The 14,278-nt window shown below is 43.7% G+C and overlaps 1 protein-coding gene across 1 annotated transcript in view; it reads left to right on the top strand.

Moving 5' to 3' along the window:
- The window catches only part of LOC117442842 (sickle tail protein homolog), a 60,822-nt gene that overhangs the window by 14,397 nt on the left and 32,147 nt on the right, over positions 1-14,278 (top strand). Inside the window, 4 exon segments of the mRNA XM_034078804.2 lie at positions 6,370-6,450; positions 7,474-7,657; positions 11,660-11,858; positions 12,695-12,788. Of these exon segments, the coding sequence (XP_033934695.1) occupies positions 6,370-6,450; positions 7,474-7,657; positions 11,660-11,858; positions 12,695-12,788 (558 nt within the window).

A 14,278-nucleotide genomic window follows, 5' to 3' on the forward strand; every position in this document is an offset into this window, starting at 1 on the left:
GTAGAGACACTACATACTGATATACACCTGAACATCAGCAGGAGAGGACTCTTTAAAGTAGAGACACTACATACTGATATACACCTGAACATCAGCAGGAGAGGACTCTTTAAAGTAGAGACACTACATACTGATATACACCTGAACATCAGCAGGAGAGGACTCTTTAAAGTAGAGACACTACATACTGATATACACCTGAACATCAGCAGGAGAGGACTCTTTAAAGTAGAGACACTACATACTGATATACACCTGAACATCATCAGGAGAGGACTCTTTAAAGTAGAGACACTACATACTGATATACACCTGAACATCATCAGGAGAGGACTCTTTAAAGTAGAGACACTACATACTGATATACACCTGAACATCAGCAGGAGAGGACTCTTTAAAGTAGAGACACTACATACTGATATACAACTGAACATCAGCAGGAGAGGACTCTTTAAAGTAGAGACACTACATAATGATATACACCTGAACATCAGCAGGAGAGGACTCTTTAAAGTAGAGACACTACATACTGATATACACCTGAACATCAGCAGGAGAGGACTCTTTAAAGTAGAGACACTACATACTGATATACAACTGAACATCAGCAGGAGAGGACTCTTTAAAGTAGAGACACTACATACTGATATACACCTGAACATCAGCAGGAGAGAACTCTTTAAAGTAGAGACACTACATAATGATATACACCTGAACATCAGCAGGAGAGGACTCTTTAAAGTAGAGACACTACATACTGATATACACCTGAACATCAGCAGGAGAGGACTCTTCAAAGTAGAGACACTACATACTGATATACACCTGAACATCAGCAGGAGAGGACTCTTTAAAGTAGAGACACTACATACTGATATACACCTGAACATCAGCAGGAGAGGACTCTTTAAAGTAGAGACATTACATACTGATATACACCTGAACATCAGCAGGAGAGGACTCTTTAAAGTAGAGACACTACATACTGATATACACCTGAACATCATCAGGAGAGGACTCTTTAAAGTAGAGACACTACATACTGATATACACCTGAACATCATCAGGAGAGGACTCTTTAAAGTAGAGACACTACATACTGATATACACCTGAACATCAGCAGGAGAGGACTCTTTAAAGTAGAGACACTACATACTGATATACAACTGAACATCAGCAGGAGAGGACTCTTTAAAGTAGAGACACTACATAATGATATACACCTGAACATCAGCAGGAGAGGACTCTTTAAAGTAGAGACACTACATACTGATATACAACTGAACATCAGCAGGAGAGGACTCTTTAAAGTAGAGACACTACATAATGATATACACCTGAACATCAGCAGGAGAGGACTCTTTAAAGTAGAGACACTACATACTGATATACACCTGAACATCAGCAGGAGAGGACTCTTTAAAGTAGAGACACTACATACTGATATACAACTGAACATCAGCAGGAGAGGACTCTTTAAAGTAGAGACACTACATACTGATATACACCTGAACATCAGCAGGAGAGAACTCTTTAAAGTAGAGACACTACATAATGATATACACCTGAACATCAGCAGGAGAGGACTCTTTAAAGTAGAGACACTACATACTGATATACACCTGAACATCAGCAGGAGAGGACTCTTTAAAGTAGAGACACTACATACTGATATACAACTGAACATCAGCAGGAGAGGACTCTTTAAAGTAGAGACACTACATAATGATATACACCTGAACATCAGCAGGAGAGGACTCTTTAAAGTAGAGACACTACATACTGATATACACCTGAACATCAGCAGGAGAGGACTCTTTAAAGTAGAGACACTACATACTGATATACAACTGAACATCAGCAGGAGAGGACTCTTTAAAGTAGAGACACTACATACTGATATACACCTGAACATCAGCAGGAGAGAACTCTTTAAAGTAGAGACACTACATAATGATATACACCTGAACATCAGCAGGAGAGGACTCTTTAAAGTAGAGACACTACATACTGATATACACCTGAACATCAGCAGGAGAGGACTCTTCAAAGTAGAGACACTACATACTGATATACACCTGAACATCAGCAGGAGAGGACTCTTTAAAGTAGAGACACTACATACTGATATACACCTGAACATCAGCAGGAGAGGACTCTTTAAAGTAGAGACATTACATACTGATATACACCTGAACATCAGCAGGAGAGGACTCTTTAAAGTAGAGACACTACATACTGATATACACCTGAACATCATCAGGAGAGGACTCTTTAAAGTAGAGACACTACATACTGATATACACCTGAACATCATCAGGAGAGGACTCTTTAAAGTAGAGACACTACATACTGATATACACCTGAACATCAGCAGGAGAGGACTCTTTAAAGTAGAGACACTACATACTGATATACAACTGAACATCAGCAGGAGAGGACTCTTTAAAGTAGAGACACTACATAATGATATACACCTGAACATCAGCAGGAGAGGACTCTTTAAAGTAGAGACACTACATACTGATATACAACTGAACATCAGCAGGAGAGGACTCTTTAAAGTAGAGACACTACATAATGATATACACCTGAACATCAGCAGGAGAGGACTCTTTAAAGTAGAGACACTACATACTGATATACACCTGAACATCAGCAGGAGAGGACTCTTTAAAGTAGAGACACTACATACTGATATACAACTGAACATCAGCAGGAGAGGACTCTTTAAAGTAGAGACACTACATACTGATATACACCTGAACATCAGCAGGAGAGAACTCTTTAAAGTAGAGACACTACATAATGATATACACCTGAACATCAGCAGGAGAGGACTCTTTAAAGTAGAGACACTACATACTGATATACACCTGAACATCAGCAGGAGAGGACTCTTCAAAGTACATACACACTGATACACCAGTCTTGATTCAGTGTTTTGCTCAAGGACACTTCCTCCCACTCACATTGATGATTGCCACATAAGCACCATACTTCTGAGTGTCGGAACGAGACGGGTTAAGTGAGGGGTTAACCGTCTGCAGGCTGTGTGTTTATGTGTTTGCATTCAGGTAATTACCGTCAGCTCTGTTTCCGCTCGAGCCAAATTAGCATGTTAAGTGGAGACGCTCACAACACTGCAGTGTGTGTTTGAAACCGCACACAAGTTTCCACTCTCGTGTTTACATTCTCCGCTGTCTGGAGGGACAATATAGAGAGGGTGACGGAAACGAGTTCCCCCGGTTAGCTGGGCGTGTGTTCACCCCGTGTACATAGCACATGCACTATTGTCCCCGTGTCGAAGCTGCAGATAAATGGCCCGACGTGTGAAACCGGCATTGTGTCTTTTGTCGCAACGCGATGCAGCCCGAAAGGTGGAAAAGACACGACTGCAGACGTGAGGTTATGAGGACGATATTAAAGTGCAGTTATGTAAGCAGGCAGCAATCAGGGGGCTTTGAGTCGGCCGGCAGCAGGTGTGGTGCATTATGGGCTCTGGCAGCTTCTCGGTCTTTAGTTAAATCTCCTGTTGGGCGCCGCCTTCACTTCTAACGGTTTACTTTAATCAGTCTGTCTGTCAGGAGCCGAGCGGCACGATATAACTGCGTGGTGAAATCACGCAACACTGAAGGGCTTTGATATAAGAGAGACAGGTGACGGCCAAAGAGAGAGACGCCGTGCAGGTGCACCGAGGAGAAGTCAAAGTTATTTGGGGAGAAAAAAGACTTTCTTCGTGGCGGCGCTGTCGCATAAATGTTTTCAGGATGTCCTGAGCGGGTCAGATCCTCTGGAACAATGGCCTGACTCACTCATGCATGCACTCGGTCCCTTTCACACACACACACACACACACACACACACACACACACACACACACACACACACACACACACACACACACACACACACACACACACACACACACACACACACACACACACACACACACACACACACACACACACACACACACATTTTTCACTTACCGTCTTACTGTATCTGTTGTTTTCCACATGCATGGTTTCTTTTTTCTTTTCTTTTTTTTAAACTTTTTTTTATTGAGTCAGGCACGATGAGTTTACATTTATACAGTCAATATTTTTATTTATTTTCCCCCTTTCCCTCCCTCCCGGTCCTAGCTAGTAAAATAAAGAACTAACAAGGTAAAAAAATAAAAGTAATATTGAAGATAATATTAAAAGAAAATGTATACAGTAGATAAGGGAATAAAGAATAGTAACAGTAATACTTGTACCCATATACTCATATGTATACCCACATGCACATACATACACGTACCTACCTACATACATACATGTATACAAAGACAGAACAACATGCATGGTTTCTTAATCATTGCTGGAGAACATCACATTGAAGCTGCTGCAAAAGGCCTTCAAGACAAATACCTTAAGATACATAATATAGCGCCTTTGTGAGGTAGTGGTAATGGACTAAGGACACGATGTGCTGGAGCAGAGCAATTAGCATTTAAGCTACACAACGTTTAACATTTCTACGAGACTGTAATCACTCTTGAGTATTTGACAATCATCCATCTTTGGCTCTTCTCAAGATCTGTTATCTCGACACGTTTCTTATCATATTCCATGTCGCTGTCTCGGTTTCACATTCATCACGGCTGTCAGAGCAAATGTGAAGGCTTCGAAAAACAGCTGAATCAGTTCGGGTTTGCCTTTCAGAGAGGAGGGGAGTCTGGTGAGGAATGTGCTGGAGGTAGGCGGCGCAGGTTGAAGCAGGTTTCCACGGAGACACTCAGCGGTTAGCCTGCGGTTTTCACATCTGGACCCGAAAGGGGGAAGTGGTGAGTCGGGACAGGAAGTGGCTTTTGATGCATGTCGACCATATCAGACGTAGCTGTGGTCAGGAGGATGTCTGCACGAGGAAGAGAGACGAGGCTACCCTTCGGAGGGGACGGCTCGTTCGTCGGGCAGACGCCGTGGAGAGGTTTCACTTAATTACATCGTTCCAATTCCCTGCACTTTAAAACACGACTCCTCGCTTTAACTATCTCTTTCTCCTGCGCGGCGCTTCTCCAGCGGTCTCATCGAGGCTCTTTAAACGTTAGTCTTGGACTTGACAGAAGAGGAAAAGCGACAGGTTCATTTCGAGTACTTTAGTATACTTAAAGAAGCCCTATTCTGTTTTTCGTGGTTTCCCTTTCCTGCTGTGTGTTATATTGGTGTGTGTGTGTGTGTGTGTGTGTGTGTGTGTGTTCTATTATCCTTTTGTGTAATTGTTTTACACAAATGATGTTTCTCAAAGTCCTAATTCCAGCTGATTGTAATAAAAAAAACTAGAAAACAACTATTTAAAGTTTTCACGAGCATATCTTATATTGATTTGAACTATATAGAAACATTTACTTCCTTCTGTCGCGGCCACAATCCTATAGAACTAAAACAGCCGCTGAGGCACTACTTAGCGGATCTTATGCAGGGAAATTGTACAGCACTTTGGCTCGACGAAAAATCGTTTATAAATGTGCTATATAAATAAAACTTGATTTGAAATGATCCAGGTCCAGGCAAGAACCTCCATTTGAGCATTTTATTCCTATAATAAAGTACAAAGAACAGGTGTCCTATCTCTCGTTCCTTAAGCCGTTGCTATGGCTTTCCTTTGTGTGGCTTGAAACACCGTGGTAACAAACCGTTTGCCTACTCGTGCCCTGCTCCCACCTCCACCTGTCTGTCTCCAATGTATACAATTACACCAGGTGCTCTAACCCCCCAGTGCCCAAACAGGCCTTCAAAATAAAAGCATAGAAACTACTTTAATACATTTACAATAAACACTATAAACAGCAAGAAAGTAAACTATTAAATAATATAAAGAGATATCCTTCCATGCAAACATTTGTAAGTGATGTATTACTACGTTCATGTGCAGCCGATGCACGGAGGACACGGAACAGCAGTGTGTGTGAGGGCATCCAAGTCTCTCATGAATCATTCATCGTTCAGATTACATTTCGCGGCACATGTCTGCTCTCCGGTGACTCGGCGACTCCGCGTGACCCCCGTGTTTTAAAAGGAGAATGTATTAACAGTATAAGGGCACTCGTTTGTGATCTGTGGGGGTGTGCAGCCTCAGCAGGAGGTGAGTGATGGCTCGGCGGCTCTCCCTGCTGCGTCAGGTCTTCATCCATTTGCATCGAAAACAGTAAATGCTTGACGAGTTAAACACAGAACCGCAGACTAAAAGGAACGCGAGGATACGTTAGCACCTCCTATTCGCCTCCTCAGTCCTCTGTGGATGTGTTTCCATGGTTACTCTGTCTGATTTCTTTTCCCATCTCACCTCCCACCGGCTTGACTTCATTCTGTATTTGTTCTCAGTCTCTGCAGGGCATGCTCTTCTCCCTGCACTCTGAGCTTGACATTCAGAGGTACTTGATGAAAATCCAATTGGCCCACAGAGTTAGTCAGCCTTTTATCTTATCTGCATCGTGTGTGTGAGTGTGTGTGTGTGTGTGTGTTGCATCTTCATCCTCACTAACACCTGCTGCTGCTGCTGTGTGACCACTTCTACCTAAAACGTGTGTCCCGCCGTGCCTCCCAGAGTCCGAGCCGTCTGTGCCTCTGGATAAACCGGTGCTGGCCGAGAACTGCGTTTCATATAAAAGCTTAAATTCTTTATTTGCCCGTACGTGTGTGAGAGAGCAGCATGCCGGCGTGTTCACGGTGGACCCGTCTTTATCTGCCAGGAAATAGGAGCGTTTCATAAAGTGTTCACTGACCTCTCGGTTATCGTCCCGCCTCCTCCACTTCAGCAGATCGCCTTACAGCGCCGCACAATACCTCCCTGGCTCTGTGGCCTCGTCACACATTGAGTTATTGAAGAGGATCTGCTTACAGAGTAGCTCACCCATCTACAAGCGATGTGGCGCACTTCTCGATCCTTAATCAGTTTGGAAACGTATTTTAAACACCGTTTGCATTATTATTAGACGAGCCCTATTGTGCGTTAAGGGCTTCTCCCTTCGCTGTAGTGTGTTAAATAGGTGTGTGTGCAAAGGCTTGAAGACACGTCCCAGTAGAGACATACTGATGAACCTGGTGAGTATGGAAAGTGAAAGTTGAGGCTCTTGTAGAATGGTTACTGATGCTTTCAACCCCTTATTTACCTAGAGGTGCTTTTGGGACAGAGCTGCGTGGTATTTGATAGATTCTTTTATTCACGTTTGCATGACTGCTATGGTTTGGTTTATTCACTTGGAGTCCAGCTTGACATCAAAGGTTGTTTTATTCCAGTGTGGCTCACAGCACATGACAGACACTGTTGTTTCCTAACTCCCCCGAATGCACCGTATCTCTAAAACTTTGCCACGTTTCTTTGTGTCGTTCCGATGTGAATGCATGTATTGTTCAATGTTTTGTGTCCAGTGTCTCCACGGTCTCATCCTTTTACTGTATCGTGTTTCCGTTGCCTCCCCCCTCCAGAGCAGAAGCCCAAAGCACGGCCCCAGCAGCGTTGGAGAGGCGGACCACCTCTCCCTGGCCTCCCTGGAGTCACTGGACACCATGTCTGAGGCCGACTCCCCCACAAACTTCACCCGCGGCAGCCGGGTCCGAGCTAGCCTGCCCGTGGTGCGATCGACCAATCAGACGAGGGACCGCTCGCTAGGTACGTTAGTTGTGGTTTTTTTATCCTACGTTTTTTTTAACATTATTTTTTATTGAAGTTTTCAAATACAACGAACATTACACATACATTAAACGCTCAGTCTAGGTGGCAGATACAGTGGCATGTAAATAGATACAGGTCAGTATACAGATGATACCGGGATAACAAAGGACAGAAATCTGAAAGAATATGACGTGGGCTACTACACTTAATACTCTTATTCCCGTTGCCCCGGTCTTTTGTCCTACGTTTTTCATCAAACTTTCTCATACTTTTTTCTCCCATTGTCTACATCTAGAAAACAAAAAGATTGAAGTTGTTTATTAAGTAAAAGAAGTGTAGAAATACTCTGTTACAAGTCAAACTCCTGCATTCAAACTGGCCTTGTAAAAGTACAAACGTTTTGGCCTACAAATAAACTTTAAGTACCACAAATAAAAATACTTGTTATGCAGAATGGACCATTTAAAGGTAGGTAGGTAAGAATGGAGAAACCAGCTCGAGTGCGCTAGAATCTGAAAGTACGCAGCCGGAAAAAATCCGCCCCTTCCTTCAGACTTCCTGACAGAGCCCCTCCTCCAACACACACATGACCAATGAGGGCACAGATGGAAGGCTGACAGGCAGGTAGGCCATCCAGTTACTTTAGCCGGCTCAGGTGATTGGTCGAGCTTTTTACAGCGCCACGGCTTCCACAGATGATATTTTTTATGGATTTGTTGTCAAAGCACTTCAGATATTCATTGCTATCGGGATGTTAAGTGTATCTCGAGCCGGTTTCTCAAACGTACCGACCCCACCTTTAATATGTAAATAAAAAATGAAGTAAAGTAAAAAAAAAGTACCTACATTTTTTTTATAAATGTTCTTAGTTATATTCCACCTTTGATATCTATTATGAATAAAAGCTTTATCTCAAATCTGAAATTAGCGTAGTGAACAGACTGAGGGGAAAGTAGTCCTCCTGGATAACCTGCAGGTCTTGATTTTGCATAACTCTAAACACACCTTGGTTTCACCTTGTCCATCTATCTCCTCCTCCCTCCTCCCCTCGCTCCACCTCAGCTCCACTTTAATTACACTCCTTCCCTCTGTAGTGAAAGATTAGGGAATCCTTCCACAATGTGCCTTCTTCTTATTGACGGGATTAGCAACGTGTCGTCTTATCAACACACACGCTGCTTCATTTGCATCCGACCGCAGAGCGATGTGCAGAATGAGGCCGCTGCTTTAGGGCTGCGAGGAAAAAGTTAGAAATAGTTGGAAAACTTCCCGAACAAGGTGTTGAGTCTGTCGGTTTTTTTTCAAGGATGTAGTCTTCAAAGCTCCTGCGTCTGAATGGCACGCCTTTTGACCAAAGTGAATACAACTATAGGGTGCCATTTTCCACACTTGCTCATGCCAGGAACGCCTCCTGCTCGGACTTGAAACGCAGAGAGGCGTACAAAAACCCTTCAGATATGCTTTACCACACACACACACACACACACACACACACACACACACACACACACACACACACACACACACACACACACACACACACACACACAGAAAGGGAAACCACGAAAAACAGAATAGGGCTTCTTTAAGTATACTAAAGTACTCTAAATGAACCTGTCGCTTTTCCTCCAATGTGTCCCCATAAGGGAGGCGAGTCCCCACACGTGACTATGTAAACGGATTTAGGTCCCCACAAGTATAGTAATGCTAGTCCACACACACACACACACACACACACGCCCCAGTTCCTTCCCTTTCCCTCTCAAAAACATCAGGACAAAGCGTTATGACAGCGGGGGGTGACAGTGTGATAAAGGGGGAGGAGAGAGAAAGGGGCACCCTTCAACTAAAGTGTCCCTCCCACAGCCTCACACACACACAAACACACACACTTCGCCGAGTCCCAACGGACATTCGGGTCTTAGTATCTTCAGCCTGTTCTGAAGGAGTTGTCGCGTGGTGCTTTCCAGAGCATCAGGAAACAGGAAATCCCTTAAAGCCCTAATGTGAGTATCGCATTTCATGTCGAGCGTGGCGTCAGGTTTATTATATCTCAAGAGGTTTTAATAACGGCGTGTTCCTACTCTGTGTGTCTCTTAATTTGGACGGACGTAGATTGAAGTTAGTTAAAGCCTTTCCTTCCCAGTGGAAAACATTTTAAGAGCAGACAGTCTGCAGTCGTCTGTGCCCGTTCGGTCAGGAAACCCACTTTGCCATTTGCTTCCAATCCCGAGTGAAACCAGGCGCTCAGGAATGTAACAAGACTCTTTGTTGCAGGCGGATAAAAACCTAACGTTAAAGAATTCAAATCGTCCTAATGCGAGCTCAATCAATGGCGCTTTGTCACCAAACGCCTTAATTGCCAACATCTGGATGAAAAGCAGCCGAGTGTTAACGCAACGCGCTCTCAGGGGAAGGGTGAAGTTATTCTGCGAGCTGTTAGACCCAGACGGACCAGAAAGAGAGCCGTGAAGGACTCAGCGATTCTTATTTCCTGGGTTTACCCTCTGTCTCGTGGAGCATGTTGAATCCTGTATAATATTTCACCGACATCTGGTAGCTTTTACTGACGCTGTCCTTTTATGGGGTTACACGGAGTAGAACTACCGCTTTCCTTTTAACCAGCTATTATTAGTGTGAAGGGACACTGATTTACGTCTGGGCTGTTCATTAAACGTGTAATACAGTAGCGTAGGCAGAAATGTACTTTAGGGTGGGCCAGAACAACAATCCCCTCCGGTACCGGTGGCAGATTACTTTTAGAAGACTTTTGGAATACTTTCTTTTTCCATAACCGATGGGTATGTTCTGGTGAACAGGAGACACGTACGCTACTGTTCTAATGGCTTATCAAGAACACGACGTCTTGGTGTCATCCTGGACAGCTCTCTCATCTGCACCCACATACAAAACATCACCCGGACTGCATTCTGTGTCCTGTCTTAAACCTTTCCTTTAGAATATGTTATGAGTTGTAAGGTGTCCTTGGGTGCTTTGAAAGGCGCCCCTAAATAGAATGAATTATCATTATTATCTGAAACGATGTAATAACTTTTAAAGCTGTTTCCAGCCACTTGCCCCACAGACAGAACTACAGATCGATCCAATGAAAATCAAGTACAGAGAAGGCATGTCCAGAAGTGATGTGGGGGAGACATCTGCTTCTTTAGAGCGCAGGACAGAAGCCACACCCCGGGTTCAGAGGTCCAGCCTTTGTTTTGTTTTTTAATGCACGATCTGTGCCGTTCCATCCCGAGCACACCGGCATGCTTCGGCCAAACCACTTTCCTTTCAAAGTGGCTGGAATTCACAGCAACACGAATCAGGAGCAACGTGGCAGGTGGAGAACAAAACCACGGACCACAAGTATGCAACTAGACATCTGATGCACAGCGCTACTGCCAAAAGTAAAGGTTGCTTGGTCTCCAAGTTGTGTGTCCTTTTGACCTTAAAGCATGTAAACAGACAGTAGACGCATAACAATACAAACATGAGCAGACGAAGGCCCCTTTGAGATCAGCTGCCAGGTCTTGATGGCACAGGAAAAGGGGATTTATTCATTCGATCATGTGCTGGAGGTTGTTATGTGTTCTTATATCGAGCTGAAAGGGTAACAATATGCAGAAAAAGGCTCCAAATCCAAACTTAATTTTTTTTTTGGGTACTAATTTTGATAGCTAGGAGGCTGTGGCTCAGTGGATGGTGTGCTGGACTTCGAATCAGAGGGTAGCAGGTTCGAACCCCACTGCAGTCAGCATGTCGTTGCGTCCCTGCGCCTGCGGGGATCGTCCTCAGTGCTGAATGTATGTGAGTCGCTTTGGATAGAAGCGTCCAACATGTGATGTAATGTCTGAGTACATGAATAACAGACGGCCAGTTCTTCGTATTCTGAATGTATTTCTGTTCTCATTTAAATAACACTGCAGGAAGTATGAACTTATTTAGCACCTGAGTACAATCTGAACCAACATCCCCCGCTGCCCTGCTCTCTGTGCACAGGTGTGCTGTACCTGCAGTACGGAGACGAGACCAAACAGATCCGCATGCCCAACGAGATCACCGGCATCGACACCATCAGAGCTCTGTTCGTCAGTGCCTTCGCAGCGCAGCTCAACATGAAGATGCTGGAGTCGCCCAGCGTCGCCGTCTACGTCAAAGACGACATGAGGAACGTGTACTACGAGCTCACCGATGTCAGGTACAGACGTTGAGCAGAATGTGTGTTGGGCTGCATGCATTGTGTCCGTTTCAGTTCATCCGAGGGTATTTCCTTTTCCACTCCCCGAGAACTTCCCGTCTGAACTTCCCCCCGCACAGGAAATGTCTCTGGCAGGAAAGCCTTGCTTCCTTTTTCCACCGTGTGCAAACTTAGTATAAATAACATCCTCGCTCGACACAGTTTGAATAATGTGAACTTTTTAAATCATTTTCAAGGTTTAGTTTCCAACGTATTGTACACTATGCTCTCGTACAGTCTGCACTTCTACTTGTTCCTCCCTTATTTGGTATTCACGAGCATGCCTCGTCAATAATGCAGCAGATTTGACACCGTCTTTGTTCTAGTTTTTCAGAAACACCACATTACTCTTGCCCTCTTCTCTGCACACTTCCTGCTGCGGCGAGATGTGTACTTTGTGACTAATACTTGATCTGGGCTGTAAACCAGTGTCTCGTGATGTCTTAAGGTGGGTGCAGGCGTCCAGGTTGCAACACCACAGTGAGTAAGACCAGCAGAGGAAGAAGAAGAAGGAGCTTTATGTAGACGCGTTGCAACACAGTCTTAGTGGATGTTTGGAGAGCTTCAGAGGAGATGTCTTACGACAGAGGGTTGTCAGAGTATGGCTACGGGCCTCAGTCAGGATACGGGCCTCAGTCAGGATACGGGCCTCAGTCAGGATACGGGCCTCAGTCAGGGTACGTTCCTCAGTCAGGGCTGAGGCACAGACTCAGATCCAGGCTGAATCAGGACCGCCCGCTGTCTGACGGCGACCTCTGGACTGCTTATTTACCGCGGGACACTTCTACTCCCTACAGGAACATCACGGATCACTCCTGTCTGAAGGTGTACCACAAGGACCCGGCGCAGGCCTTCAGCCACGGACCCCGACCTGCTAATGGAGACGCCAGGGTGAGTACACAGACGCTGCTAAAACAACCGTGAGCTTCTTGCTGCTGATATAATGGCAAGCCCAGCCTCCCAGATATGGCAAGTGTGTTGATATAGCCCCTTTGAACACGAGGCCGTTCAAAGTGCTCTACAGGAATCACAAAGCATTAGGAAATAGTGCGGCAGAAACACACTTTAAAATGGCATTTAAAAAAGCTAAATACAGAATAACACAGGTATCAAATACATGAATGAAAGTGCAGTGCAAGATGTGAATAGTTCAATTGAAAGCAGCGGCAAAAAGAAAAGTCTTCAGCCTGGATTCAAAATAGTCAGAGTTGCAGGTTGAAGATATTTAGACACTCTAATGCAGGGGTGTCAAACTCAAGGCCCGGGGGCCAAATCCGGCCCGCGACTTCATTTCATGCGGCCCCTCAAGAGATTGCAAAGAATATAATGTTTATTATACGGTTACATGCTGATTTACAGAAGCACGTTGCCTATAAACTACATATCCCACAATGCATCTGAAAGTTGACTTTTCTCAGAACAAGTTTTTTTCTCAGAATTTGACTTATTTTCTTCACAATATTAATTTTTTCTTAGAATTAGATTTTTTTTTAATCATTTTGTGACATTCTCAGTGAAGAGACTTGCAATGATTTGCCCTAGACTTCTGCTTTCAGACGTAGTTAATTATGAAGTTATTACCCTATCCGATAATAGTCCAATAGGCAATAATATAATACATTATTTTATATATATTAAATATTTATATATGTATTTTGATATATAGTCTTAAAGTTACAACCGGCCCTTTGAGTGCAACCATAATGCTGATGTGGCCCGCGAAGAAATTGAGTTTGACACCCCTGGTCTAATGGTTACACTCAAAGGGCCGGTTGTAACTTTATAAATATACAGTACCAGTCAAAAGTTTGGACACACCTTCATTCATTAATTTATTTTAATAATTGTCTACATTGTAGATTAATACTAAATACATCAAAACCATAAAAGAACACATAGGGAATTATCTAGTTAACAAAAATCCAGAATATGATTTATATTTTAGATTCAAATTTTTGCCTTGACAGCTTTGCACACGCTTGGCTTCTCAATATGCATATATGTAAATATGTACTATATATTAAATAATAATTATATTACATTATTGCCTCTGCATTGGATTATTATCAGCTCTCGTAATAACTTCCTAAATAACTACGTCTGAAAGCAGAAGTCTAGGGCAAATAATTGAAAGCAAATATTCAACCTATTGTATATAATATTCTTTGCAAGCTCTTGCGGGCCACATAAAATGAGGTCGCGGCCCGGATTTGGCCCACGGGCCTTGAGTTTGACACCCCTGCTCTAAATACTCATGATCACGCCTCCAAATGCAGAGTAAAAGCCTGTTTGGAAAATGTGAGAATTACAATCTACTTAAGTACGAGGTATTTGTACTTCTCTTCTTCCCACCTCCACATCCTGTTTGCAGCAAAGAGAAG

The sequence above is a fragment of the Pseudochaenichthys georgianus genome, unplaced genomic scaffold (assembly GCF_902827115.2).
Source record: "Pseudochaenichthys georgianus unplaced genomic scaffold, fPseGeo1.2 scaffold_488_arrow_ctg1, whole genome shotgun sequence".
Taxonomy (NCBI): Eukaryota; Metazoa; Chordata; class Actinopteri; order Perciformes; family Channichthyidae; genus Pseudochaenichthys; species Pseudochaenichthys georgianus.